This window comes from Dendrobates tinctorius, unplaced genomic scaffold, assembly GCF_039654945.1.
Source record: "Dendrobates tinctorius isolate UK_male_01 unplaced genomic scaffold, ASM3965494v1 ptg000065l, whole genome shotgun sequence".
In the NCBI taxonomy this organism is placed as follows: domain Eukaryota; kingdom Metazoa; phylum Chordata; class Amphibia; order Anura; family Dendrobatidae; genus Dendrobates; species Dendrobates tinctorius.
Window position 1 is genome coordinate 25890451 of NW_027361733.1, and position 27994 is coordinate 25918444.

The 27994-nt window shown below is 45.2% G+C and overlaps 1 protein-coding gene across 2 annotated transcripts; it reads right to left on the reverse strand.

The window, feature by feature from the left end:
* Positions 1–1755: 1755 nt before the first annotated feature.
* FKBP1A (FKBP prolyl isomerase 1A) lies at positions 1756–27978 on the reverse strand. 2 transcript variants are annotated; one of them, XM_073580801.1, is made up of 5 exons: positions 27936–27978; positions 5371–5418; positions 3594–3706; positions 3348–3501; positions 1756–2297 (listed from the first exon to the last, which is right to left on the reverse strand). In XM_073580801.1, exons 1-4 carry the CDS (start codon positions 27961–27963, stop codon positions 3373–3375), a joined length of 318 nt encoding a protein of 105 aa, XP_073436902.1. In that variant the 5' UTR covers positions 27964–27978; the 3' UTR covers positions 1756–2297; positions 3348–3372. The 2 variants fall into 2 exon arrangements, with proteins under 2 accessions (XP_073436902.1, XP_073436901.1); XM_073580800.1 differs by lacking the exon at positions 27936–27978 and adding an exon at positions 12395–12546.
* Between the last annotated feature and the right edge of the window lie 16 nt (positions 27979–27994).

The window sequence follows — 27994 nt, forward strand, 5'->3', positions numbered from 1 at the left end:
GCAAATGCAGCTGCTCTTATGAACTTTTTTTTTTTTGTTTCGATGTCACATACAGCACTAGGGAGATGAATCTTTGCTATAAGAAAATCTTTTTTTTTTCGATTGGTGCAGGTGCTGGCATTTGTCCTATAGGTATCATCTTATTTTTTTGGCATCTTCTGTTAGCGGCATTATTTACCACCACCAGACTGGCTGTAGACTGAATGGCTGCTGGTGATTTTATCATGAAATGGTAGAAGCTCAGAATCTTGCTTCACCTTCCTTAGAGCTGATCCTTCTGCTGCCACGAGTTATGGGAATGCACTGACTGGTGTAGTGAGGTGGGGTTTTCTAGATGAGCAATGTTTGATACAGTTTGTATGAGAACAAAAAAACACAAACTGGATATATTAAACCTTTTTAAACAGTTGGTCAATTTTGTCTGCACAAGTCATGAGTCACTGCAAAACTCTATGGCGGGGGAAGGTGGGAGCAGCTGATCAGAAGTTGAAAACTGGGATGATAAACGCAGGAACAAGAGACTTCCTTTTTCTGCATAGAAAAACAGAATTACCTGGGTAGAAAGGTAAAATGAGCAATTGCAAATACACAGTGCTATATGACTGCAGTATATTAAGAGGTAAAAAATGTTGATGTGAGGAGTGCTTCTTTAATGATCGATAAGGATAGCGCTTAAATGACATGCTTGGGACACTATGTAAAATAAAGGCAACTTGCCAGCTGATTCATACTGCCCAAACCACAGGCAGCCCGAATCAGAGCTGCTGCACAATTGCAACCAAAATATTAAAGGTCTGACATTGCCCCCAGATGGCTTCACTGTGTCCCCATGTAAGGTGATTTATAGGTCTCTTATTTTGAGTCCTGCCAATCATCAGCGTCAACGCTGGGAAAAGCAATCCAGGGACTCGTCTTTCACTATGGTCTCTGGCCGAATCTTCTGACTGTATTGCACTGCGTGAATCAGCTGACAGGTTCCCTTTAGTAGTCATAGGCCCCGATTTTCACACTGGTCTTGATATGGGGGCGAGGTGGAGTGTGAGATGCCCAACTCCTAAGAATCGGACGCGTGGCTAGACACAAATATTACTCCCAATTAGGGACTGAAATGAGATTTGTGGCTTAAGGAACACTGCTGCACGTCATGAATTTGACAACGAAAGGGTTGACTACTTTGTTGGAGCTGGGAGAAAATACAAGTCACTGTTTTTGCATAGCCTTTTGTTTCCAAGGCATTTTTTAAAGCAATAATTCTGGCGTAAAAGCTTTGTCGACTGGGGTACTTCTCCCAGCAGATGGTAAAATGATCAGCTCCATTTAAAACAATAATGGAAGTCCAGGACTGCTAACCATGGTAATGAGGAATAGGTACATGAATACAGTGGTGTTGTACTTCTATACATCACTAATAAAATTCACGGCCTGGATACTGCTGCAAATAGGGCCAGACCAAACATGCCACCTATTTACAGCAGCAACGCTCACCGAGGCATTGAGCGATACTGCTGTGACTAGGTGGCATATTTGATAGAACCGTGACTCCAGCACCCATTATCTAAAGTCACGAGACAATTACAACTGCTGGGCAGTGATAGGAGCCGTCAGATAGGACACGCCCATAGGCTATAATGGGGGAACAAATGGACGACAATGATGAACCAAGCATATCCTTTTGACTTTGATGCCATTTGTACTTTGTATCATCATTCACAACACACACAAAAATATAATAAAAGATGTAATATACACCGGAGGTTGTCAGGAAACAGAGTCTTTATTGTGACGTCAGAGTAGAGACACGAGACCTCCATAGATAGAGAAAAGCTGTTTAATGTGATAGTGTGAGGTGGGGGCTGCATGCAGCACAGACAGGACAGAACCCTGCCACATAAGGGAAAAAGCAGTCGTGACACTGCAGAGCTGGAATGACATTTGGCAGGCTGTGCAGTGCTCGGGCAGACGTCTCTGGAATGGTTAGAGGGTACATTACAGGTGCTGTCCTCATCCCTCCAGTGCATTCTTTAGGCTGGCATCAGGGGGCATCTTCAGCAGGTGATCAAAGTAACTAATGTTACTTGCTTTACAGAGCTCTGACTTTACTGGCTTGGAGGAGGGGGGCAGTAACTGGTGCAGCCACCTTACCCCCTTCATAACAGCATCCAATGTGACTGCACAGTAATGCCCCAGAATAGGAAGGCAAGAAGGCAGCATGTGGAAGTGTGGAGGGTAAAAGGGCAGGCTTTGTGTCCACTGTGTTCGGCACTCTGTTCACACGGTAGTATAGTCATCGGACGCACCTTAAAGAGGAATCAGAAAAGACAGTCAGACAAAAAAATGGGGAAGTTGTTCCTGAGCATATCTCCTAAGGGGAGAGAGATAAGTAGAGGAAAAGTCACTTATGGACAGTATGGAGAAAGCTGATAACTGTTCTAGGGACACTAGTCCTGCGCTACATCCTGTATTATATTCCAGAGCTGCACTCACTATTCTGGTGGAGTCACTGTGTACATACATTACTTATCCTGTACTGATCCTGAGTTACATCCTGTATTATACCCCAGAGCTGCACTCACTATTCTGCTGGTGCAGTCACTGTGTACATACCGTACATTACTTATCCTGTACTGATCCTGAGTTACATCCTGTATTATACCCCAGAGCTGCACTCACTATTCTGCTGGTGCAGTCACTGTGTACATACCGTACATTACTTATCCTGTACTGATCCTGAGTTACATCCTGTATTATACCCCAGAGCTGCACTCACTATTCTGCTGGTGCAGTCACTGTGTACATTCATTACTTATCCTGTACTGATCCTGAGTTACATTCTGTATTATACTCCAGAGCTGCACTCACTATTCTGCTGGTGCAGTCACTGTGTACATACATTACTTATCCTGTACTGATCCTGAGTTACATCCTGTATTATACTCCAGAGCTGCACTCACTATTCTGCTGGTGGAGCCACAGTGTACATATATCAATGATCTTGCACTGAACCTGTGTTATATAATGAATTATGCACTAACTACTCTCCAAGTTTCGGAGCGGAAATCTCCCACCATGCACTGCTTGTTCAGTGCACAAAATTTTGAGATTTGCGTTCTCTAAAAGGTCAAATAAATCATAAATGGCAGTCATCTAATGTTGGGAAAGCTAACTGTTCCCTGCATTATAGGAATGGATAGTGGATGTCTGAAGACAATCTTACCGACTTCTAACAACCAGAACAGTGAATGCAGCTGTGGAGCATAATTCAGTAAAATGGTGAACAAAAACCTATATACTATAGACATGCTTATTTCATTGTTCTTCACCAGACATGAAGCACAGGTGATCCTTACCTACACTCTAGGGTCAAGGTGACCCTCACTCCAATCGCAGCAACTCCACATCGAAGATAAGGGTGGCATTTGGAGGGATGATGCCTGGGTGACCTGTGCTGCCATATGCATAATCAGGGGTACAAGTCAGACGTGCTCTTTGACCCACGCTCATCTGTAATATGAAAGGTAAAAGGAGTAAATCTACAAGGATTCTACACACAACATAAGAAACCTGGGGGTAAAAAGCCTCCACTGCTCCCGAACCTGTGCCACTCCTTCTTCCCAGCCGCGGATCACTTCATTCCTTCCAACGCAGAAACAGAAGGGCTTATTCCTATCACGGGAAGAGTCAAACTTCCTTCCATCTGGGAGATACCCTAATATGGAGAGATAAATTATAAAACCACTTTCTTTGATTCCTACTGCAGAGCTGTCAACATATAAGTTACCAATTTCTGACCAAATGGGGTGCAAAACCAGCGACCCAGCGACCCAACGATCAGCTGCTACCGAGTAGAGCAGCCAGTGGAGATACAGTGTACAAAGCTAAAACAGCATACCGCCTAGTGGCCGTATGGAGGTAAAGCAGCTCAGCTCCAATCAAAGTGAATAAATACATTGAACACCGCCCCTCCACCAAGGTGACTTCAACTCCCCATTTTCAAGATCTTCCCATCAGTAAATGGAAATATTGTTTACTTCCAAAATAAATTGTCGTCGCCTCATACTTCTTACAGGTGAAGGTTTGTTACAGTTGTACCTAATTGAGTGCATCATCTGTGAGTTAAATTCATCCACAGCATAAATTTCACTCCTATCCTGAGTTTGTTACAACGTATCAGTGTAGGAGAAATTTGATAAGTTTGTGAACTAAACAAGCTTTTCAGTCCAAAGGATTGTCTAGGCTGGATTTTTTTTTTTACAAGTTCTTAGCTTCCTCCATCATCGAAAATGTAAGCACATGGTTCATAACGGGGATATAAAAAACTCTACAAGGATAAATCTTTGAGAGGAAGCGAGGCAGGAAGCGGGGGAGACTGCAGGAAGCAAAAGGCAGTGTGACATCCTGTGCTGGAAAAAAATGGAGCAGACACAGAAAAGACAGCAGAGCAGATCAGCATCTGATAATCCGACACTAGAGCAGAGCAAGGTGATCCAAAGGACCCTGATACTCCAGCCATGTCAGTAGTCCATGGCCGTCAGCCCTGAGCACTGCAAACCGCCTATCTGCTGGCATTCACGTTCCTCTGATGATTAGCACCAGCGTGACATCATCATTGTACCTCGAACGACATCACAGCGACTTATTAATCAGACACTGGGAATGCCAGGGGGTAGGTTTGCAGGGCTCTGGTGCAGCGTCACTGAACCAGGGTCACCGTAATCATTTTCATTCATGCAGGACTGAAAGATTGTTTACGGCCATGTACACACGGAGTCTTTTTACGGAGTTTCTGAGCAGAAAAAGTTTTTGAGATTTGGAGGACAATTTGTGAAAGTTTCTCCAAAAACTATATTCATCGTGGGCTAAAATCAGAATATAGTATGGTTTTTATTACTCTAGAAACAGCCCCGCTGTGGTCCATGGACTGTATGTGAGATAGTCTGCCTGATGCGACCACTAGGGGGAGCTTACTTTATACAATTTATATAGTGTACTTCATAGTAAAACTGTACAGAAAGCTCCCGCTAGTGGTAGCTGCAGGCAGAGGTTACACATTTGTGTCACAGTAGCGGATGTGCAGCTCTGCATTAGAAAATCTGTGCTCTAACCCCTGCAAAGAAATGAGCAGACTGTGAACCTGAGAACGCTGATACATGGTGGACATTCACTGATAAATCACCCCGGAGGCTTCAGGAATGCGTACATGCAGTGATGACCTCAGATTAAAACTTCATATTTCCTTGGGATCCCATTATAGACCATCAATGACATGCCGATAGCGGGGCACTTAGTTACTTAGGTTATATAATTGCTCTGTACAGTTGGATGGGAGGATTCACACACAGAATATGAATCCACATGGATTCCCAGACTCACCGTCATAGTGCACCACAGCTTTCTGGCCCTTCTTTGGGAATGTCTGTCCTGAAGAGGGAAACAAGGACATGGTAATCAGCATGCTTATAGCTAGATGCACAGGACCATACAGAGGCCATCGTTTACAGCCAGTGATCTCATAGGCATATATGATATGGATAGTTCAGGACAGGAGATCTGCAGTTGTGCAGATGAAAATTGCGGCTTTCATAATCATAGTGTACATACATTATTGATCCTGAGTTACATCCCGTTTTATACTTCAGAGCTGCACTCACTATTCTGCTGGTGGAGTCACTGTGTACATACATTACTTATCCTGTGCTGACCCTGAGTTACATCCTGTATTATACTCCAGAGCTGCACTCACTATTCTGGTGGAGTCACTGTGTACATACATTACATTACTTATCCTGTACCGATCCAGAATTACATCCTGTATTATACTCCAGAGCTACACTCACTATTCTGCTGGTGGAGTCACTGTGTACATACATCATTACATTACTTATCCTGTACTGATCCTGTGTTATATCCTGTACCGATCCTATGTTATATCATGTACCGTGTTTCCCCGAAAGTAAGACCCTGTCTTACATTAATTTTACCCCAAAAAGTCCCACCCTGTCTTACTTTCGGGGGAGGTCTTACATTAGCCGAAAAAAATGACAATTTCTTTTTAACCAATAAATTAACATTTATTAACATGCTGTTATACCCCATAACAGTGCCGTATCCCACTGCACACAGCCCCACACCCCATAACAGTGCCGTATCCCACTGCACACAGCCCCACACCCCATAACAGTGCCGTATCCCACTGCACACAGCCCCATACCCTATACAGTACATGTTTCCCTACTTGGTTTTTAAATGCTGGACGTTTTCCTCTGCGGTGCGGCTGTGGGTGCGGAAGGCCTGTGCTGCAGGGAACGCTGTGCCAATCAGCAGGGAAACAGCGGTGACGTGGGGCTGGGGCGGCCAATTACAGCCCGAACTGCTGGACCAATCAGTGCTCGAGCCGGGGGCCGGCGGTGACGTGGGGAACAGGGGCGGCCAATGAGCTGTTGAGCTGGGCGGATTGCGGGGTTAACATGGCGAGTTAACCCCATGAGCGATGGACCCGCCCAACTGCACCTGAGGACACCTCTGGAGCCTGGGGACCCAATGGGGGACAGCGGCGGCCCAAAGGTAAGGGCCTTACATTTCACAGCGGCCCCCAACCCTGCCTTACATTCGGGGGAGGCCTTACATTGAAGGACCCCCCCGTAACCCCCACCCTGTCTTACTTTCGGGGGGGTCCTACTTTCGGGGAAACACGGTATTATACTCCAGAGCTGCACTCACAATTCTTCTGGTGGAGTCACTGTGTGCATACATTACTTATCCTGTATGATCCTGAGTTACATCCTGTATTATACACCAGAGCTGCACTCACTATTCTGCTGGTGGAGTCACTGTGTACATACATTACTGATCCTGAGTTACATCCTGTATTATACCCCAGAGCTGCACTCACTATTCTGCTGGTGGAGTCACTGTGTGCATACATTACATTACTGATCCTGAGTTACATCCTGTATTATACTCCAGAGCTGCACTCACTATTCTGCTGGTGGAGTCACTGTGTACATACATTACTGATCCTGAGTTACATCCTGTATTATACTCCAGAGCTGCACTCACTATTCTTCTGGTGGAGTCAATGTGTACATACATTACTTATCCTGTACTGATCCTGAGTTACATCCTGTATTATACTCCAGAGCTGCACTCACTATTCTTCTGGTGGAGTCACTGTGTACATACATTACTGATCCTGAGTTACATCCTGTATTATACTCCAGAGCTGCACTCGCTATTCTGCTGGTGGAGTCACTGTGTGCATACATTACATTACTTATCCTGTACTGATCCTGAGTTACATCTTGTATTATACTCCAGAGCTGCACTCACTATTCTGCTGGTGCAGTCACTGTGTACATACATCATTACATTACTTATCATGTACCGATCCTGTGTTATATCCTGTATTATACTCCAGAGCTGCACTCACTATTCTGCTGGTGCAGTCACTGTGTACATACATTACATTACTTATCCTGTACCGATCCTGCGTTACATCCTGTATTATACTCCAGAGCTGCACTCACTATTCTGCTGGTGGAGTCACTGTGTACATACATTACTCATCCTGTACTGATCCGGAGTTACATCCTGTATTATACCCCAGAGCTGCACTCACTATTCTGCTGGTGCAGTCACTGTGTACATACATTACTGATCCTGAGTTACATCCTGTATTATACTCCAGAGCTGCACTCACTATTCTGCTGGTGCAGTCACTGTGTACATACATTACTTATCCTGTACTGATGCTGAGTTACATCCTGTATTATACTCCAGAGCTGCACTCGCTATTCTGCTGGTGGAGTCACTGTGTACATACATTACATTACTTATCCTGTACTGATCCTGAGTTACATCTTGTATTATACTCCAGAGCTGCACTCACTATTCTGCTGGTGCAGTCACTGTGTACATACACCATTACATTACTTATCATGTACCGATCCTGTGTTATATCCTGTATTATACTCCAGAGCTGCACTCACTATTCTGCTGGTGCAGTCACTGTGTACATACATTACATTACTTATCCTGTACAGATCCTGCGTTACATCCTGTATTATACTCCAGAGCTGCACTCACTATTCTGCTGGTGGAGTCACTGTGTACATACATTACTCATCCTGTACTGATCCGGAGTTACATCCTGTATTATACCCCAGAGCTGCACTCACTATTCTGCTGGTGCAGTCACTGTGTACATACATTACTGATCCTGAGTTACATCCTGTATTATACTCCAGAGCTGCACTCACTATTCTGCTGGTGCAGTCACTGTGTACATACATTACTTATCCTGTACTGATGCTGAGTTACATCCTGTATTATACTCCAGAACTGCACTCACTATTCTGCTGGTGGAGTCACTGTGTACATACATCATTACATTACTTATCCTGTACGGATCCGGTGTTATATCCTACATTATACTCCAGAGCTGCACTCACTATTCTGCTGGTGGAGTCACTGTGTACATACATTACTTATCCTGTATTGATCCTGAGTTACATCCTGTATTATACTGCAGAGCTGCACTCACTATTCTTCTGGTGGAGTTACTTTGTGCATACATTACTTATCCTGTACCGATCCTGTGTTATATCCTGTACCGATCCTATGTTATATCCTGTATTATACTCCAGAGCTGCACTCACTATTCTGCTGGTGCAGTCACTGTGTACATACATTACTGATCCTGAGTTACATCCTGTATTATACTCCAGAGCTGCACTCGCTATTCTGCTGGTGGAGTCACTGTGTACATACATTACATTACTTATCCTGTACTGATCCTGAGTTACATCTTGTATTATACTCCAGAGCTGCACTCACTATTCTGCTGGTGGAGTCACTGTGTACATACATTACTGATCCTGAGTTACAACCTGTATTATACTCCAGAGCTGCCACTCACTATTCTTCTGGTGGAGTCAATGTGTACATACATTACTTATCCTGTATGATCCTGAGTTACATCCTGTATTATACTCCAGAGCTGCACTCACTATTCTGCTGGTGCAGTCACTGTGTACATACATTACTTATCCTGTACCGATCCTGAGTTACATCCTGTATTATACTCCAGAGCTGCACTCACTATTCTTCTGGTGGAGTCAATGTGTACATACATTACTTATCCTGTATGATCCTGAGTTACATCCTGTATTATACTCCAGAGCTGAACTCGCTATTCTGCTGGTGGAGTCACTGTGTACATACATTACATTACTTATCCTGTACTGATCCTGAGTTACATCTTGTATTATACTCCAGAGCTGCACTCACTATTCTGCTGGTGCAGTCACTGTGTACATACATCATTACATTACTTATACTGTACCGATCCTGAGTTACATCCTGTATTATACTCCAGAGCTGCACTCACTATTCTGCTGGTGCAGTCACTGTGTACATACATTACTGATCCTGAGTTACATCCTGTATTATACCCCAGAGCTGCACTCACTATTCTGCTGGTGGAGTCACTGTGTGCATACACATTACATATCCTGTACAGATCCTGTGTTATATCCTGTATTATACTCCAGAGCTGCACTCACTTTTCTGCTGGTGCAGTCACTGTGTACATACATTACTGATCCTGAGTTACATCCTGTATTATACTTCAGAGCTGCACTCCCCATTATACGAGAGTTTCATGATGGTTCTCCTGTCACTGTATTGGAACCTTCTTTACATCTAAATCATTTAAATCTGTCCTAGTCTAATACTATTTCACAGCTGAGGTGTTGTTACACTTGTGCCCAATCCAGCCACTCATGTGAATGAAATTCAATTGCAGCATAAATTGCTTGCTCTCGTGTCGTCACAATGTATGTGTGCAGGTAAAATGCAATAGCATATAGTATAGACTGCTCAGCTCCCGGACAATTGTAACATAATTAGCTGTGAAAACCATTAGATGGGTGTGAGTTTTATACACTAGGGGTATGTGCACACAACGGTTTTGTTTGGCGGATTCAGTAGGAGAAGCCATCTGAAAAACCGATCAGAAAACGATCAAAAAGAATTACCATGTGCCTCTCTATTTACAAACCAACTTTAACGTCTGTTAACGTCTTCAGGTTTCTAAAAATGCCAGTGGTTAAAAGAAGTGACCCGTCCATTCTTCTGGTGTTTTCTACTTGGGAGATGCCACACACTTTCTATAACAGATCAACAGGAAGGCTCAGAAGATGTCCGGAAGGATTGGAGGTTTTTTTAAATTTTTATTTACAAAAACTCTAGCCTTTTCTTAGCTATTCAATGGAGTAATAAAAAAAAAAAAAAAAAAAAAAAGACTGCAAATGTTACGAGACATTATAAAACCCTCCAAAATAATGCCAGCGTCCAAAACCATAGGAAAACCGCTGAGGAAACGGCAAAAGATGAAACATAAAAGACGACAAAGGGAAAAACGCTAGAGTTTCTAGAAGCGTCTTCTGCTTGAAAAACTCGACGGAGTCACCTGATTTTACAAAACGTCGTGTGCACAGACCCAAAGTCTGGATGGTTGGAGTTCACGCATCCTATAATATAGTATATTACCAACAGCGTCATTCCCTGTAGCACCCACCAAAGGCCCCGCGACTTATAGAAGGGCGGTCACAACTGGATGACCCCCACCTTCTATAAGATCCATAGAAAGAGGTTACTATGCACATAATAATGTGCATCGCTCCTTATACTGTATAGACACTGTGTGGATATTTATGTCATGGACTATATGTATAATGGGGGAGTGAGACCTTTGTATTATACTGGCATTGTATTATAAGGGGGGGCTATCATTGTACCACAATACACAGAACCGCCAATACATGTGTAACGCACTGCCATACTGTAATAACTTATTACACTGAGTGCACGGATAAATATATATTCTACATGTGCATTATTATAAATGTATCTCTCCCATACCACCCTCAATAATATCGTCTGTGTGTAGATTATCCCCTATACACATGTATCACCACTCCCCAGACATAATACTGTCTATTATTTATCTGACCCCTCACCAAACAAATTACTACATGTACCCCCTTGTACATAAACACATTATCACATCCCACCTCCCCCCCCAAACCTATAATAGATGGTATAATGCAACACTCCTCCGCCAATATACTATATAATCTATTACTATGTGTCCCACCTCTCCCCCATACATTATACTGTCTATTACAGACATCACCCCTCCCCATACATTATACAGTGTATTACATGTCTCACCACTCACCCATACATTATACCTTGTATTACATACCCCACCTCTCCTTCATACATTATAGTTTATTATATGTCCTACACCTCCCCCCATTCACTATATAGTGTATTACTACATGTCCCACCACTTCCCCATACATTATACAGCACATTATATGACCCACCCTCCCCCCATATTAGTGTATTATCACATGTCCCACCCCTCCCCCATACATTATACAGTGTATTACTATATGCCCCACCCCTCCCCCCATACATTATACAGTGTATTATATGTCCTACCACTCCCCCCCCCCCCATTCATTATTCTATGGATTATTATAGGCCCTTTCCCCCATACATTATACAGTGTATTATATGCCTCACCCCTCCCCATATTATATAGTATATTACGTCACACCGTTCCCCCATACATTATACAGCACATTATATGCCCCACCGCTCCTCCCATATTATAGTGTATTACTACATGTCCCATCCCTCCCCCATACATTATACAGTGTATTACATTACCCCCTAAATCATTATTTTCTGGATTACTACATGTCCCACCCCTCCCCCATACACTGTATAATGTATTACATGACCCCCCCATTCATTATTCTCATTATTACATGTCCCACCCCTCGCCCATACATTATTCTCTTTATTACTACATGTCCAACCCCACCCCCATTCATTATACAGTGTATTACTACATGTCCCACCCCTCGCCCATACATTATTCTCTTTATTACTACATGTCCAACCCCACCCCCATTCATTATACAGTGTATTACTACATGTCCCACCCCTCGCCCATACATTATACAGTGTATTATTACATGTCCCACCCCTCGCCCATTCATTATACAGTGTATTACTACATGTCCCACCCCTCGCCCATACATTATACAGTGTATTACTACATGTCCCACCCCTCGCCCATACATTATACAGTGTATTACTACATGTCCCACCCCTCGCCCATACATTATTCTCTGGATTATTATAGGTCGTTTCCCCCATACAGTCTATTATTACAGGTAGCACCCCTACCCCGGCTCACTGTATAACCGGCCGTATTATACCTGCTCCCCTCCCCACGCCGTGATTAGCCCCGGTTATAATAACGAGACGTCACGTGACAGGTCCTCCCCGCCTCCGCTATATGCACAGCTGGCATTACCGTCCCCGGGGCAGATGGAATCCACAGTTACTCCCATACTGGTCACCGTTACACACAGCTCACACTGGAAACTAGCCGCCGCCGCGCTGGGATACCCTGAAAACGTAGTGACGTCAACAGCGGGAGGGGACTACGTTCTAAAGTCCTCTCATTGGTTCGCCTCACGAAACGCTGTAATGACATCACGACGCCGGCTCCTTCCAAGACGCTTTGTTTGTCAGGTTAGGAGAGAGTGACGCTCGGGGCGGCCATTTCCAATACTGGCAGGCTTGTTCTATCCGCGCCTACTCGCAAGCTAAAGTCAGAGGGTGGGGTTCCAGGTTTAAAAATGGCCGCCTGAGGCGAGAGAAGGGCTCGTGGGGTGTCACGTGACTTCAGGCCATGAAGGAGCCCTTTGTTATTATAACAATGTATGAGGAAGGAACGGTCACCGCTCCCAGCTGGTGTGTGCGGCTGCGCCTGGGACAAGGGGCCTTATACCCGGAGCTGAGGGCACAACAGGCGTATGCACACTGACGGGGAGAGTAACAACAGCAGGTCAATTTCTCTCTCAGCTACACTTAGGAGTCTGGGCAGATTTCTACCATAAATTTACAAATAGATGTGGAAAAGCCTCAGGTAATGCGCACATGAAAGCTGCATGTGATGTGCACATGACGTCAATAAAGTTTTACCAAAGCCAAATACCAAGAAGTTTCAAAAACAAAACAACTTTATTTAAAATAAAACAAACCACTAAAAGACAAAAGAAATCGTGACGTCAAAAACACAATGAAAACACACAAGTGACCGACTTGCAGACAGCATCCTCAGTGCAAACTCTGATCACCTGAAGCCCCCGGCACGTCAGCGATACCATAACTACCAGTGGGAGCCACAGGTCCTCATAAAGGTATGCTCAGTGCCCTCAGCACCCACAACACGTGTGCCCACATAGTGAGACCATCAGTCTGTGACAAGCATTTCCGACATTCCCTACATAAATGATCCCCGATGTCTGCCCACACCAATATTAGTCACCCCGTAACACATCATAACCCCAACCCCACCGATAACAGGCTGCACTAATGTGCTTACATTATTGTACTCTTCTCAGTACCTCCATAGCAAAGAGCCCCCGGGTTCATCTCCAACACAAGGTTCCATTCACACATCTGACACGTCTTAGTGCTGTCCGTTTTGGTTCTCAGACCACACACGCACCCATAGAGTCTCGTATAGACGTCACTACAACATATCTGTCTCCAACCTGTGAGACTCCGAGCAGGTCCTAGTCACAGCCATGTTGTGGATTATACTCGGCCATTAAAGCCTGTGGGGATCAGTATAAAAAAAAGGGAAGACAGAATTTGTTCTTTACTATTCCATCCCAATGTTTCACAGATATGTTAACAGTCAATAGATAAGTAAAATTTCAGATAGTCTACCTGCTTCAGTGAAAAACGGATGTGAAGAAAAAAAGACGGATGCACCATGGAGGCTATGCAAAGGTTATACGGGTAAAAAAAAAAAAAGCTTAATTTCTCATAGATGTAAAAACTGAAACGTTTGTGTGAATGAGGCCTTAGCTGAAGTGTATTTTGACCCTTCGTAATCTATGACAGAGACCGCATCTTTCCCAGCACATGACAACTGATTTGATCAGCTGTCATATGCCCCTAACGTGGGGTGACAAACCCATTTGTGTCAACTTTGGTGCATGTTATCAGGCCAAAATCACCAGGGTATGTAAAACTTTTAATCAGGGTCATTTGGATGTTTTGGGTTGTCATTATGATTTTAAAAGAGGAAACACAGCAGGTTTGACAATAAATGGCTTCACCCAACCACTAACCATAAGTGGAGAAGAAGTTTTGGTGTTATCATTCATATTCTATGCAAAAAAAGGCCAAGGAAGCAAAAATTATGCCGGGGTATGTAAACTTTTGAGCACATCTGTATCTACCCCAAAATGGTGTCAAGAAAAACATCAGCTCGCCTCACAAAAAATAAGCACTCACCCAGCCCCAGATCCCTAAAAATGGAGATGCTATGCAAAAATGGAAAATGAAGGTTAATGGGAATCTGCCACCAAATTTTAGAGCAGTATAATGTAAAGGCAGAGACCCTGATTCTAGCGATGTGTCACTTACAGGGCTGTTTGGTGTCATTTTCAGAAAATCATGTTTTATAAGTAGGAGATCACTACAGAACTAGTAAACTTGATGTGAACTAGTCAAGCATATTCATGAGCTCTGTATAACCCTATCCCCAACCCCATTGATTGGACAGTTTCTGTGTACACTGTGCATAGGCAGAAAGTTGTGGTGTGGGATGAGTTATACAGAGCTCAGCATGCAGAAAACTGGTTGATCTGCAGCAGATAAACCAATGATTTTATCAAAAGGACACCAAGCAGCTCAGTAAGTGATACATCACTGGAACCAGGGTCTCTGTCCCTACATTATGCTGCTCTCAGATGGAGTAATAAAAACCTGGTGACAGATTTCCTTTAACCCCTTCACGACCCATGACGCCTACGTAGGCGTCATGAAAAGTCGTGCCCAAACGACCTATGACGCCTACGTAGGCGTCATGCTATAAATAGCCCCCCTGCGGGTCGGGTGACCGGGGTCACTGAAAGGTCACCCGACCCGCACACAAAGGACACTCTACAGTTAATCCCTGGGGGCGTGGCTTAGCCCCCACGTGCCTACGATCGTTCTGATTGGCTGTTAAAAGTGAAACTGCCAATCAGAGCGATTTGTAATATTTCACCAATGAAATTTGGTGAAATATTACAATCCAGCCATGGCCGATGCTGCAATAGCATCGGACATGGCTGGACACCGACCCCCGACCCCCCCACACACCGACTGGCGGGGCCGATCGGCCCCCGCCACCGATGGACGGCGGCGATCGTTCGCCGCCGTCATCATCTGCTCCCCCTCCCCTGTCTATCGCTCCCTCCCACCTTCCGATCCCCCCAGGACCTCCGATCGTGCTCCCGGCGTCCGGATCATGGGCGCCGCCATCTTGCAAAATGGCGGGCGCATGTGCAGTGCGCCTGCCATTGTCCAAGATGGCGGCGCCCATGAATTTGCCGGTTGCCCGTTCATTTTTCATTTTGATCACTGTGATACACTCTCACAGTGATCAAAATGAAAAAAAAAAGTAAATACACCCTCCTTTTATGACCCCCATAGCCAGGCGCAAATAATAAAATAAAAAAAATATTTTTTTTTCCAGTTAGGGCTGGAATTGGGGTTAGGGCTGGAATTGGGGTTAGGGTTAGGGGTGTGTTGGCGTTAGGGCTGTGGTTAGGGTTATTATTAGGGTTAGGGGTGTGTTGGGGTTAGGGTTGGAGTTAGAATTGAGGGGTTTCCACTGTTTAGGCACATCACGGGGTCTCCGAGCGCGACATGGCGCCACGATTTATTCCAGCCAATTTTGCGTTCAAATGTCAAACAGCACTCTCTCCATTCCGAGCCCCGACGTGTGCCCAAACAGTGGTTTACCCCCACATATGGGGTATCAGCGTACTCAGGAAAAATTGCACAACAACTTTGGGAGTCTAATTTCTCCTGTTACCCTTGGGAAAATAAAAAATTGGGGGCTAAAAAAATGATTTTTGTGAAAAAAAATGATTTTTTTTGTTTTCACGGCTCTGAGTTATAAACTTCTGTGAAGCACTTGGGGGTTCAAAATGCTCACCACATATCTAGATAAGTTCCTTGGGTGGTCTAGTTTCCAAAATGGGGTCATTTGTGGGGGGTTTCCACTGTTTAGGCACATCAGGGGCTCTGCAAACGTAACATGACGCCCGCAGACCATTCCATTAAGTCGGTATTTCAAAACGTCACTACTTCCCTTCCGAGCCCCGATGTGTGCCCAAACAGTGGTCCCCCCCACATATGGGGTACCAGCGTACTCAGAACAAACTGGACAACAACTTTTGGGGTCGAATTTATCCTGTTACTATTGTGAAAATAAAAAATAGCGGGCTAAAAAAATCATTTTTTGAGGAAAAAAAAATATTTTTATTTTCACAGCTCTGCGTTATACACTTCTGTAAAGCACCTGGGGGTTCAAAGTGCTCACTATGCATCTAGATAACTTCCTTAGGGGGTCTAGTTTCCAAAATGGGGTGATATGTGGGGGAGCTCCAAAGTGTAGGCAGACAGGGCTTCTCCAAACACGACATGGTGTCCGCTAACGATTGGAGCTAATTTTCCATTCAAAAAGTCAAATGGTGCTCCTTCCCTTCGGGACCCTGCAGTGTGCCCAAACAGTGGTTTATGACCACATATGAGGTATCTGTGCACTCAGGAGAAATTGCCCAACAAATTTTAGGATCCATTTTATCCCATTGCCCATGTGAAAATGAAAAAACTGAGGCTAAAAGAAAATTTTTGTGAAAAAAAAGTCCTTTTTTTTATGGATCAATTTGTGAAGCACCTGGCGGTTCAAAGTGCTCACTATGCATCTAAATAAGTTCCTTGGGGGGTCTAGTTTCCAAAATGGGGTCACTTGTGGGGGAGCTCCAATGTTTAGGTGCACAGGGACTCTCCAAACGCGACATGGCAACCGCTAAATATTCCAGCATATTTTCCATTCAAAAAGTCAAATGACGCTCCTTCCCTTCTGAGCCCTGCCGTGCGCCCAAACAGTGGTTTATGACCACATATGAGGTATCGGTGTACTCAGGAGAAATTGCCCAACAAATTTTAGGATCCATTTTATCCTGTTGCCCATGTAAAAATGAAAAAATTGATGCTAAAAGAAATTTTTTATTGGAAAAATTAAAATGTTCATTTTTTCCTTCCACATTGCTTTAGTTGCTGTGAAGCACCTGAAGGGTTAATAATCTTCTTGAATATAGTTTTGAGTAGCTTGAGGGGTGCAGTTTTTAGAATGGTGTCACTTTGGGGTATTTTCTGCCATATAGACCCCTCAAAGTGACTTCAAATGTGAGGTGGTCCCTAAAAAAAATGGTTTTGTAAATTTTGTTGTAAAAATGAGAAATCGCTGGTCAACTTTTAACCCTTATAACTTCCCAACAAAAAAAAATTTTGTTTCCAAAATTGTGCTGATGTAAAGTAGACATGTGGGAAATGTTATTTATTAACTATTTTGTGTCACATAACTCTCTGGTTTAACGGAATAAAAATTAAAAATGTGAAAATTGCGAAATTTTCAAAATTTTCGCCAAATTTCCGTTTTTTTTCACAACTAAATGAAAACATTATTGACCCAAGTTTAACACTAACATGAAGCCAAATATGTCACGAAAAAACAATCTCAGAATCGCTAGGATCCGTTGAAGCGTTCCCGAGTTATTACCTCATAAAGGGACACTGGTCAGCATTGCCAAAAATGGCCAGGTCATTAAGGTCAAAATAGGCTGGGTCATGAAGGGGTTAAAGTGACAGCCTATATCTCCTCCATAACAGCACTAGACACAGTGCTCACATACCTACACCATACCATGTATATACAGTGGCATGTAAAAGTTTGTGCACCCTTGGTCAAAATTACTGTTAATGTGAACAGTTAAGCTATTTAAAGATTTAATGATCTCTAAAGGGCCTAAAGTTAGAGGACATATTTCCTTTGTATTTTTGACAACAAAAACACATCCTTTCATCTTTTAAATTTTAAAAATTCTAAAAAGGAAAATGCAAAAGTTTGGGCACCCTGCAGTTAGTACCACCCCTTTTGAAAAAAAAAAAAAAAATCACAGCTTGTAAACACTTTTTGGAGCCAGCCAAGAGTCTTTCAAATCTTGTTTGAGGGATTTTCACCCATTCTTCCTTGGAAAATTCAGTTCTGTGAGATTCCTGGGTCATCTTTTCAATGATGTACAGATCAGGGGACTGTGAGGGCCATTGTAAAACCATCAGCTTGCGCCTTTTGAGGTCTTTTGTGGATTTTGACGTGTGTTTAGGATCATTATCCATTTATAGAAGCCATCCTCTTTTCAACTTCAGCTTTTTTACAGAATGTGTTATGTTTGCATCAAGAATTTGACGACATTTCATGGAATCCATTCTTCCCTCTACCCGTGAAATGTTCCCCCTGTGGCATTGGCTACAACATAACTCCAAAGCAAGACTGATCAACTACTATGCTAAATGGTTGGCGATATGTTCTTTTCCAGAAATTCTGTACCCTTTTTCTCATTGGTCGACAGTACTTGTTTCCAACATGTATCAGGATTGTTAAAATGTTCTTTTGCATACTTCCAACGCTGAATTTTATGGTGAGGACACAGGAGAGGTTTTGTTGTGATGACTTCTAAATGAAGGCCAAATTTGTGCATGTGTCTGAACAGTAGAACATTGTACCACAATTCCAGAGTCTGCTACATCTTTGTGAAGGTCTTTCACAGGCAAGCGGGGGTTCTGATTTGCCTCTCTAGAAATCTTATGAGCATTTCTCACTGACATTTTGCTTGGTCTTCCAGACCTTATATTGGCCTCCACTGTTCCTGATAACTGCAATTTCTTAATTACATTTCCAACTGAGGAAAGGGAAAATTTAAAACGCTTTGCTATTTTCTTATAGCCTTCTCCTGCTTTGTGGGCCTCCACCATTATCAGAGTGCTAGGCAGCTGCTCAGAAGAACCTATGGCTGTTTTTGGCACAAGGTTAGGGGAGGAAGCTGGGGTTTTATAAAGCTGGGAAATTTGTATCACCTGGCCTTTGCTAACAATGATAATAAACAAGCCATAACCCTAACAGGCTAATTAAGGTCTGAAACCTTGGTCAAAGTTATCTGAGCACACAAATCTCCAAAGGTGCATTTTCCTTTTTAAATGTAAAAAACAAAAAGTCGTAGTTACTCACCGGTTAACGGTATTTTTCGGAGTCCATGACAGCACCACCAGAGAGAGGGGATCCGCCCTCCAGGAACAGGAAATCCTACAGATACATAAGGGCGGCACCTCTCCCACGCATTATTTGGTTTACAGAGCACAAGAGGACCGTAATGGTTAATAGCATAATTTATATACAATACTCTACACGACTATCAATTACCCGTGTACATATAAGAGGAAGAAGTGCACACCCAAATTAAACTAAAGGGAGGGAATGTACAGGTGCTGTCAAGGACTCCGAAAAATACCGTTAACCGGTGAGTAACTACGACTTTATTCGGTCGTCCATGACAGCACCACCAGAGAGAATTAGAGAGAGTAATAATTACTTTAGGGAGGGACTACAGCCTGCAGAACCCTGACACCAAAGGAGAGGTCTGAGGAAGCACCCAGGTCTAGTCTATAATGGTTATAAAAGGTGCTCGGAGAGGACCAAGTAGCTGACTTACATATTTGGTCGATTGAGACCTCCGATCTCTCTGCCCACGAAGTTGCCATGGCCCTGGTGGAATGCACCCTCAGCTTGCCAGGGGCCGGTTTGCCTTTTGAGGTGATGCTAAAGAAATGGCCTCCCTAATCCATCTCGCTAGCGAACTTTTTGAAGCTCTAAGGCCCTTTCTGGTGCCCTGATAGGAGATAAACAAGGCATTATCTTTTTTCCAGCGGTCGGTAACTGACAGGTACTCTAGGAGACATCTCCTAACGTCTAGCGTGTGTACTTTCCTTATCGTTCGTGGGATTAGGGAGGAAGGATGGAAGAACTATCTCCTGAGTTTTATGGAAACTGGAGGCTACTTTAGGCAGGTATGCCGGATCGGGTGTAAGAATTACCCTATCATCCCTGAATTGTATGTAAGTAGGGAGTCTAGATAGTGCCTAGATGTCACTGACTCCACAGGCAGATGTCAATGCCACCAGGACAGCCACTTTAAGGGATAGGTTTTTCGTGGAAGCTGATGATATAGGTTCAAACGGGGCCTCTGTCATGGCCGTAAGGACTAGGTTTAGATCCCATGGCATAAATTTATTTCTCACTATCGGTCTGGACCTGCCTGTTGCCTTAATAAACCTATAGATCCAATAGTTATTGGCGATGTTGCAGTTGAACAGTGCCCCAAGAGCTGACACCTGTACCTTGAGGGTGCTGGTGGAGAGTCCCATATTCAGACCTTTTTGCAAGAACTCTAAGATCTGCGCTATGGGAGTGGACTGTCCAGCTACTACTCCCGAGCTCTGAAGGAATCTTTTCCAGATCCTCACATAGATTTTTGTTGTAACCGGCTTTCTGCTTTTAAGCAGGGTGTTAATTAGGGCCGGGGAAAAACCTCTCTCTTTTAGCAGAGCCCGTTCAAAATCCACGCCGTCAGATGTAGGCCAGCTACCTGAGGATGGAAAACTGGGCCCTGGGACAGGAGGTCTGGGATGTTTAGTAGGACCCAAGGGTCGGATACCGACATGGTCCTCAGGCATGAGAACCATGCCCTCCTGAGCCAAAACGGGGCGATCACTATAATCCTCGCTTTGTCCTTCCTGACTTTCCTCATCACCAGGGGTAGTAGAGCCAGGGGAGGGAAGGCATATGCTAGCCTGAAGTCCCATTTGATTAGAAAAGCATCTACTGCCAGAGGGTTCTCCCTGGGATTCAGGGAGCAGAACTGCGGCCCCTTCCTGTTCTCTCTGGTGGCGAAGAGGTCCACTTCTGGCTGCCCCCATTTTTGTACTATCTGGTTGAAGATGGACGCTTTTAAGGACCATTCTCCTTGCTTTAGGAGGTTGCGGCTCAGGAAGTCTGCCGTGGTGTTTTCCTTTCTTTTTATGTGCAGAGCTGTTAAAGACAGATGTTGCTCTGCCCACTGGAACAGCCGTTCTGCTACCTCCATCAATGGCTTGGACCGAGTGCCGCCTTGGTGGTTGATGTAAGCCACGGTGACCTGATTGTCAGAGAATATACGAACATGGTGCCCCTGCAGATACACAAGAAGGTTTTTAACTGCCTTCTCTATGGCTGTTAATTCTTTCAGGTTGGAGGACATTTCCAACTGATGACTATCCCACAGGTCCTGAATTAAGGTTTCCCCCATGTGGGCCCCCCAACCCGTAGGGCTTGCGTCCGTGGTGACTACCCGGGTTATGTTATATTCCCAGGGTACCCCCCTCTGGCTAGATTGTTCTCGTCTAGCCACCACTCAAGGGATCTCAAAATCTGTTGGGACAGAGTCAACCGGCCTTCTAGATACCCGCCCAGGATTTTTTGGTGGCGTAAAACCTCGCTCTGTAGCGCCCTTGTAAGGAACTGGGCCCACCGGACCGTGGGGATGCAGGATGAGAGAGAACCCAGGAGGGACATTGCCTTCCTGGGAGACATGGAAGGGCTATTGTAGGCGTTCAAGACCTGCTGACGTAGTCGGGCCAATTTTTTGGGAGGAAGACGACATTCCCGATTCTGCAAATCAAGGATTAAGCCCAAGAACTGCTGGACCTTCATGGGCTGTAGACGGGACTTCTTGATGTTTAATAGCCACCCTAACCCTTCCAAAGCCAATTTTGCTTTCTGCAATTGATCCAGACAATGGACTGCTGTTTTTCCTACAATAAGGAAGTCATCCAGGTAGGGGATTACTAGGATGTCTGCCTCCCGTAGATGGGCCATAACCTCCGCTATAACTTTAGTGAACACCCGGGGGGGCAACTGCTATACCAAAGGGAAGGGCGCCATATTGGAAATGCTGCAACAACCCCTCCAAATGAACTGCCACTCTAAGGAAACGCTGATGAGACGCATAGATGGGTTTTTGGTAATAAGCGTCCTTTAAATCCAATACCACCATAAAACAATTTTCAAACAGCAACTTTATTGTGGAGCTGATCGTTTCCATTTTGAAAGGTTGAATGACTAGGTATCTGTTAAGCGCCTTCAGATTAACTATGGTCCTGTAGGAATTATCCGGTTTACGGACCAAAAATAGGGGGGGAGTAGAAGCCTCCGCCCTTCTCTGCCTCTGGTACCTTTATCAGTACCCCCTTCTGGCATAGTTCAATAACTTTGGTTTCTATGGCAGTCTGTTCCGCCAAGGAAGACCTAAGCGGAGTGGCTCTAAAGCTGCTCTGGGGGACACAGGCAAATTCGAGCTTTAGGCCTGCGGCCACCAACCCCAGGATCCAGTTACTGTTCGAGATCCGCGACCAGGCTAGGTAGAAGGCCGATAGTCTACCTCCCACCGTGGCTTCTAGTCATTGGGGAGGTTTCTTGGACTCACGGGATGCTTCTTGGCGTCCCCCTCGAAACATAAAACCGGTACCTTTTCTTTTCTTATCTTCCCATCTGCCCCGGTCCCCGGACGACCTCCTCCGAAAAAATCTCTTCCTAGCAAAGGGACTCCTATAGTGGTGGGTAGGGAAGGGAATTTCTTTTTATCATCGCCAGCCTTCTCCAGGAGTTCATCTAGGAATGGTCCGAATAGATATTCTCCCTCACATGGGATGGAGCAAAGCCAGGATCTGGCCTGGATATCCCCGGGCCAGCATTTCAGCCATATAGCCCGTCGGGCTGCATTCGATAGCCCTGCGACCTTGGCCGCCATTCTCGCAGAGTCTGCTGAAGCGTCGGCTAAAAAGGCTGCCGCATCCTGGATGGTAGGTAGGGTTTTTAAGATAGATTCCCTCGAGGCTCTGTCTACCAGCTGTGTTTCTAATTGGTCTAGCCAAACCATCATAGATTTGGCCGTGCAGGTAGCTGCGACCGTCGGTCTCAGGGCGCCAGCCGACATTTCCCATGTGCCTTTCAAGTAGGAGTCTGCCTTTTTATCCAGCGGATCCTTCAAAGAGACCATGTCATCAAAAGGAATAGTGGATTTTTTGGACGCCTTAGCCACTGCTGCATCCAATTTCGGGGCTTTATCCCATTTATTCACCACAGGGTCCTCAAAGGGATACCGCCGTTTAAAGGCTGGTGGTAGGGAGCCTTTTCTTTCCGGTTTCCTCCATTCTCTATTAATCAAATTTTGGACCCTGTCGTTTAACGGGAACGACTTGCGTTTCCTGGGGTCTAAACCCCCGAACATTAGGTCCTGTGCTGACCGTTCAGGTCTGGCGTGTTACCCCCATGGTAGCCCTAACTGCCTTGACTAGTTTGTCCCCTTGGTCAAGACCTAGGCAGAAACGGCTGGCGTCTTCCTCTGAAGAGGACGCGGAGGTGGAGGGATCTGAGGAGTCTTCGTTCCCTCTAGGGTCTGCTGAAGAGCCTGACTGAGAAGCTCACCCTCTTTCTCTTCCTAGACGACTCCCCCTGGGGTACGGATTTTAGGGCTTTAACCTCCGTTCTGATTATTTCCCTTAGACTTGTAGCGAAGTCAGGGGTCTCTTCTGCCACATACAGGAGGGGGGGGGGGGACAGAGCAGGAAGTATGCTTGTAACTTTTTGGGACTACGCCCCCCCTTTTTCCTTTTTTACAGTCTGCATGACTGGCACAGCCTCTTAGGATAGGCATCCGGCAAGGGGCATTTACAAAGGGCGCATTCCCTGTTTTTTGCCTTGTCAGTACATTTCTTCCCCTATAGGAGGAAAAACATAAGGGGGACACTGCGTCAGGGCACATTCACGAAGATCTCTTACCCTGAGCAGAAGGCGTAGGTACCGGATCACGGGGGGGGGGGGCGCGGGTCGGAGGCGAGCTGGATCCTTCGGCCTGGAGGAACTTCTGTGGCCGGATTGTCCAGTTCGTTTCTTCTGCTGGGAGCTGGTTCGGGACCTGCTCCTTGTCCAGCTGTGGCACGGGAGCTTCCGGCTCATCCATCCTGCATCAGTGCCCTTTTATCCCCCCGGAAATACGGGTCCGCAGGTGACGTGGCCAGGGGCTGATTTTGCCCCCCCCACCCCCATTTTCCCCAACGTCCACCCCGTGTGCCGCGCCCCCCGCCCTGCCGGCGCCCGCAACGCACGGGGAGAGAAAGCCGGCCGGCACCCGATTTCCGGTCTGGCGCCACCAGCCCCGCCACTTCCGGTCCGGGCGCGCAGGCCATCAACGCCACCGGCCCCGCCCCCCGTCACGTCCGGTCGCTGACCACCGGCCCCGCCTCTCACCCGCGCCACCCCCGGCCCGGCGCGCGCGAGTATGCGCAGGCCACCAGCGCCGACACATAGCGTTCCCCGGACGCCACCGAAGCGCAGCCGCACGACCCCAATCCAGGGGAGGGGAGCCGCACCACCCGGAACAAGGACCAGGATCCTGGGGGGAACCCTACTTACCTGCCGGCGCTGGCACAGGAGACAGGCATCCCCGGACCCCGCTCCCACCTGCCCCGCACACTGGCGTGATACCCTGCGCGGGTCACCGTGGCGCTTCCAGGGGACTCCGCACTGCCCGAGGTAGGAGACCCCCCCCCCGCTACCTGAGTCGGACAGCCGGCCTGGGGATTCCTTCGTCCATGATGGCATGATCTGTAGGGAATCCTGTCCTCCAGGAGCAGGAAACCAACTGATGCGTGGGAGAGGTGCCGCCCTTATGTATCTGTAGGATTTCCTGTTCTTGGAGGGCGGATCCCCTCTCTCTCTGGTGGTGCTGTCATGGACGACAGAATAAAATTATATACATTTTTGCCTAAAATACAAAGCAAATGTTTCATCTTTAGGAATTTTAGAGATCATTTCATCTTCAACTTGCTTAACTGTTCACAATAACAGTAATTTTGACCAGGGGTGCTCAAACTTTTACATGACACTGATATCCATCTATATAAAAATATCAAAAGACTGACCATCACTTCCAAACAGAAAACAGGTGTGAACAGGTGCTTACTAAGAGTAACCATCTCAATACGTAACCAACAAAGTAGCACTCTGTAGCGCTACAGCATGCAAACAAACTATATGAAATTTGAATTGAGTTACTGCACGAGAAAATATGAAAAATTGAGATTACTTAACGCATAAATTTGCAAATTTGTGTGTACCCGGCAGCCACGATAGGTTCCTAGCAACGAGAATCAACTTATCTAATGGTAATCCTCTCAGACTGAAGTCTACATTTATATGGGAAGGTAGAATTCCTGCTGTAAATAAAAACTGCTGGATACACATAAATTGGCCAAATCATGAGCTAAGTGTTCTCAATTTTTCATATTTTCTAGTGCAGTAATGCAATGCATACTCTATTTGGTGATTATACAGGGTGGGCCATTTATATGGATACACCTAAATAACATGGGAATGGTTGGTGGTGATATCAACTTCCTGTTTGTGGCACATTAGTCTATGGGAGGGGGGAAAACTTTGCAAGATGGGTGGCGACCATGGTGGCCATTTTGAAGTCGGACATTTTGGATCCAACTTTATATTTTCCAATGGGAAGAGGGTCATGTGACACAAACCTATTGAGAATTTCACAAGAAAAACAATGGTGTGCTTAGTTTTAACGTAACTTTATTCTTACATGAGTTATTTACAAGTTTATGACCACTTATCAAATGTGTTCAAAGTGCTGTCCATTGTGTTGGATTGTCAATGCAACCCTCTTCTCCCACTCTTGACACACTGATAGCAACACCGCTATCCAGGAAACTATTCATGTAGGAATGATCGGCAAGATGGTGCTCCACCACATTATGGGTGTCAGGTCCGAGCATTCCTACATGAACAGTTTCCTAGAAAGTGGATTGGTCATCGTGGGCCAGTTGAATGGCCACCAAGGTCTCTTGATCTGACCCCCTTAGACTTTTATCTTTGGGGTCATCTGAAGGCAATTGTCTATGCTGTGAAGATACGAGATGTGCAGCAACTGAAACAACGGATAATGGAAGCCTCTGCTAGCATTTCTTCTGCGGTGTTGCTATCAGTGTGTCAAGAGTGGGAGAAAGAGGGTTGCATTAACAATCCAACACAATGGGCAGCACTTTGAACACATTTGATAAGTGGTCATAAACTTGCAAATAACTCATGAAAGAATAAAGTTACATTAAAATTAAGCACACCATTGTTTTTCTTGTGATATTCTCAATAAGTTTGACGGGTCACATGACCCTCTTCCCATTGGAAAATATAAAGTTGGATCCAAAATGGCTGACTTCAAAATGGCCCCCACCCATCTTGAAAGATTTTTCCCCTCCCATATACTAATGTGCCACAAACAGGAAGTTGATATCACCAACCATTCCCATTTATTTAGGTGTATCCATATAAATGGCCCACCCTGTATCTCTCATACATATATACATATTATAATATATATATATATATATATCTATCTATCTATCTATCTCCATCCCTCTCTCTATCTATACACACACTCACAATCGCCACATAACCATACAAGTGTGTCAAAAATGAGACAGTTTTCTCCTAGATCATAATATTGTTTTCAATGCACTATTGTTAGTTTCTCCAATACCAGAAGACTCCCATTCTCACTACACCAATAATGATAGCAACGGTGCATTTGTGCAGCAGTCCTCTGGCTCACACCTCTGCACGAAGTATTACATCCATGTAGACTAGGGGTCACCCTACTGTGGCTATACTCTACAAAGCATCTGCTTAATAAGACTGCAGTAACAATTTTGCAGGCTTTAGACAGGGATATTTCATGGTCTGTATGCGGACTGTAAAGCCCCTGGGCTGACTGCAGGTCCCTCAACCTGAACTTACAGTCTTGTAAGGGTCTAAGAGGCAATGCTTCCATGGTAAGTCTGTGCATTGCAGTTGGTATATGGACCATGAAATACAACTGTCTGATCCTGGCCTTAGAGATGAAATCCCCCAGAGTCATCTGCTGGTTCAGGGAGTGCACAAGGCTGGTTCAACAATTCAGCAAAAGTGTCTGGTCGTGGCCAAGAAAAGTGAGAAGACAGTGAATGGCTGCTGCTCCCATCACTACAGTGTATGAGTGTAATAAGAATAGCCATTTCAGTACTGCTTCTGAGAGGTGGAGGTCCCATCCTACACATATGCTATAAATGTCTATGATTGGAATAAAAGTGATCTGTTGGGAGGAAGGGGGTCCGGTAACCCCTCCATTAGTGTATTCAGGCTGGCCATTCTTGCTATGGGAGTTAGGGCGCATTTAGAAGTCCATGCAAATTGGTCCGAGATCAGATCGCCAAGCAGAAATTGGCTGCGGATCTCCAGACCAGTGCATGACAGCTTGATATATTTCAATGATGCTGTCACACTCGGGTCAGGAGACCTGCGGCCAGTCTGTACACTGTGTCCGATCTCAGAGCACTTTGCACGGACATCTGAATGTGCTCTTACAGTGTTTATGATGGGAATATCCCTTTAATCCTTGCTTCCCGCTGCAGCCACTAATTAGCCTGGCCACCTGCATTATTAATAGCTCCATTGTAAACCACATTAATTATAAACACACTCACAAGTCACCCATGGGTTCAGGTTCGCACTCTTGGGCTTGTAACATCTCGGCAACAAAGTGTTTTGATGCAAACAAGTACAACCAGATTCGAGTAGATCGACCAGCTACAAATAAGCTGACAGATACACGCAAGAGCAGTGACACATTGTAACAAGGGATGCAGCCCTTTTGGGTTAGAAATGGTCAGGACAGGTTCTCCACCTCTGGTTACCGATTACTGCTCTTCACATTCACCGAGGATCTGGCCTGATCATTTCCACCTGACAGGCACGGGGCTATGTACGGTACATAAGAGCTCTGTTATTACAAGCCTTTTACCTGTCTGAAAACAATTCAGCCTCTGCATGTAAAAAGGATGTTTCCATTCACCGACAGCA

Coding starts and splice junctions, on each gene's coding strand:
- FKBP1A (XM_073580800.1), bottom strand. CDS start 12,431: ATGGGAGTAACTGTGGATTCCATCTGCCCCGGGGACG. Junction 5,419..12,394: donor TTCCATCTGCCCCGGGGACG/GTAATGCCAGCT, acceptor TTCCCTCTTCAG/GACAGACATTCCCAAAGAAG. Junction 3,707..5,370: donor AGCTGTGGTGCACTATGACG/GTGAGTCTGGGA, acceptor TCTCCATATTAG/GGTATCTCCCAGATGGAAGG.